This window comes from Notolepis coatsorum (genome assembly GCF_963971535.1).
Source record: "Notolepis coatsorum genome assembly, chromosome: 14".
Classification (NCBI taxonomy): domain Eukaryota; kingdom Metazoa; phylum Chordata; class Actinopteri; order Aulopiformes; family Paralepididae; genus Notolepis; species Notolepis coatsorum.
In genome coordinates this window covers 36,691,379-36,693,191 of record NC_140178.1, presented here as the reverse complement: position 1 = coordinate 36,693,191, position 1,813 = coordinate 36,691,379, and the positions used below count along the sequence as shown (strand labels likewise).

The 1,813-nt window shown below is 40.1% G+C and overlaps 1 protein-coding gene across 1 annotated transcript in view; it reads left to right on the top strand.

Moving 5' to 3' along the window:
• Positions 1–1,155: 1,155 nt before the first annotated feature.
• Positions 1,156–1,813, top strand: part of itgb3a (integrin beta 3a) — a 29,478-nt gene continuing 28,820 nt past the window's right edge. Inside the window, exon 1 of the mRNA XM_084328242.1 lies at positions 1,156–1,317. Coding sequence (XP_084184368.1) covers positions 1,158–1,317 — 160 coding nt within the window. The 5' untranslated portion in view covers positions 1,156–1,157. The remainder of the gene's footprint in view (positions 1,318–1,813) is intronic.

Genomic DNA, 1,813 nt, shown 5'->3' with positions numbered 1-1,813 from the left:
AGAAACACTTGATTATTGGTTTAACTGTCCAAGATAATTGGAATAGTAGGCTACAATGTACAATGTAAAATATCATTGGATTGTAATAGTATGCTACAGTGTAAAATAGCATTGGAATAGTAGGCTACAATGTAAAATAGCATTGGAATAGTAGGCTACAATGTAAAATAGGATTGGAATATAGTAGGCTACAATGTCAATTCAGTTTTGGGGTAGATTTTCCCTTAGGAGCCCAGGGCAGCTAAACTCAAGCCATGCTTTGTCTGGGAGCAGTTGTTGAGGTGGAATTAGGAACATATGCACATTTTTAGCGCACAGCACCGTGTAGTTCGTATACGGCTGCCATACTAAGATTTGAATGTAGCCTAGTTGAACTACCGCCCCGGCCCAACTACTGCCAAATGTAATTATGCAAATAATTGAACTATACATAATTTATTATTCCCCAACACTGAAAGGGTTTTTTGTTGAATAAAACCCTTTCAGTGAAAGTGGTGATGGGGAAGGTGGATGGAAAGAGAGGAAGTGGAAGACCAAGAAGAGGCTGGGCAGACGACGTCTGTGATTGGAGCGGAGTAAGAGAGAAGAAGTGAGGACAGAATGGGTTGGAGATTGATAGGCAACCTTCGGAACGAAGAAGCCACCTGATGATGACGATACCACGGTGATGCCAGTGTATAGTGTATTGTAGGCCTACCGTCTACCGGTATGCATGTCCTGAATACTAGCCTGTTTGGCCACTAGGGGACTCTCCACCACAACCTCTCGAAATGTATGTATGAGAGCCTTTTCCCACCAGCAGCAACTTTCAGGAGTACCGCGAGTGAAGTAGCTCTCGGACAATATAATGAATAAAGTTGTTTCTTGGAATGACTGGCACTGCAAAGAACTAGCTACGTATTATGTCAGCCATGGGAGCACCCTGACCCAGTAATGCACAAATAATATACCGTTTTATTTAGCCAACAGTTGATGCCATTTATAAAATAATCATATAATTTGATCAGTTCTACTTTATTAATGCTGTTATAACAACAGCAAGACATAAACTAGAAAAGTATTTTCTTATAGGCCTACAATTTAGGATTTAGTTATTATTAAGGCAGGCCGATGACTTAATGTATCCAGAGAGGAGATGAGCAATGTGTTTTGCAAGAATGAGGAAAAGCTCTCAAGTTGTGATGAGGCAGGGCGGCGCGGAGGGCAAACAGTTTGACGGATTGAAGTCAAGACAGTTACGTCCAATCATCATGGGCACTTTTTTGGACCGACTCATCATCTTGTCAATATTATTATCATCGGCATCAACTGTTTATGGTAAGATGAATTGTATTATATCTGGGCTACGGTTCAATTTGCACAACCGAAGCTGATTTCTATTTAATTGTAGCGGATACTTTGTCACTTATTTCATTCAGCCTACTACATCCAGTGTTTCTTTAGTTGTAACTTTATTATAATACTATAGGCCTACTCTTACAAGGAACAGGATTGTTGATTTGACTTTAGCGGAGCTCTGGTATTTAGCTAATTACTCGATTGGAACTTTGGTAATGTTCCCTACAGTACCTTATAAGGGAGTGAAAATACACGGGATGTTGTAGGCTTCTGGCTCTGTAGTGGTAGTGGACACACCTCATATTGGTCGTACCTATCTGAAAATGAATATTGTTTGTTGTAGGGGGGTTTTCAATTCACATCTGTTAAGTAATGAATTAAAGGTCACAAATCAACTTTACAACATGCCACAAACGAATCGTTCTGAACAGTACAATGAGGGATGGTCAGCATTTGTTTTTGCTGATCGAATGCT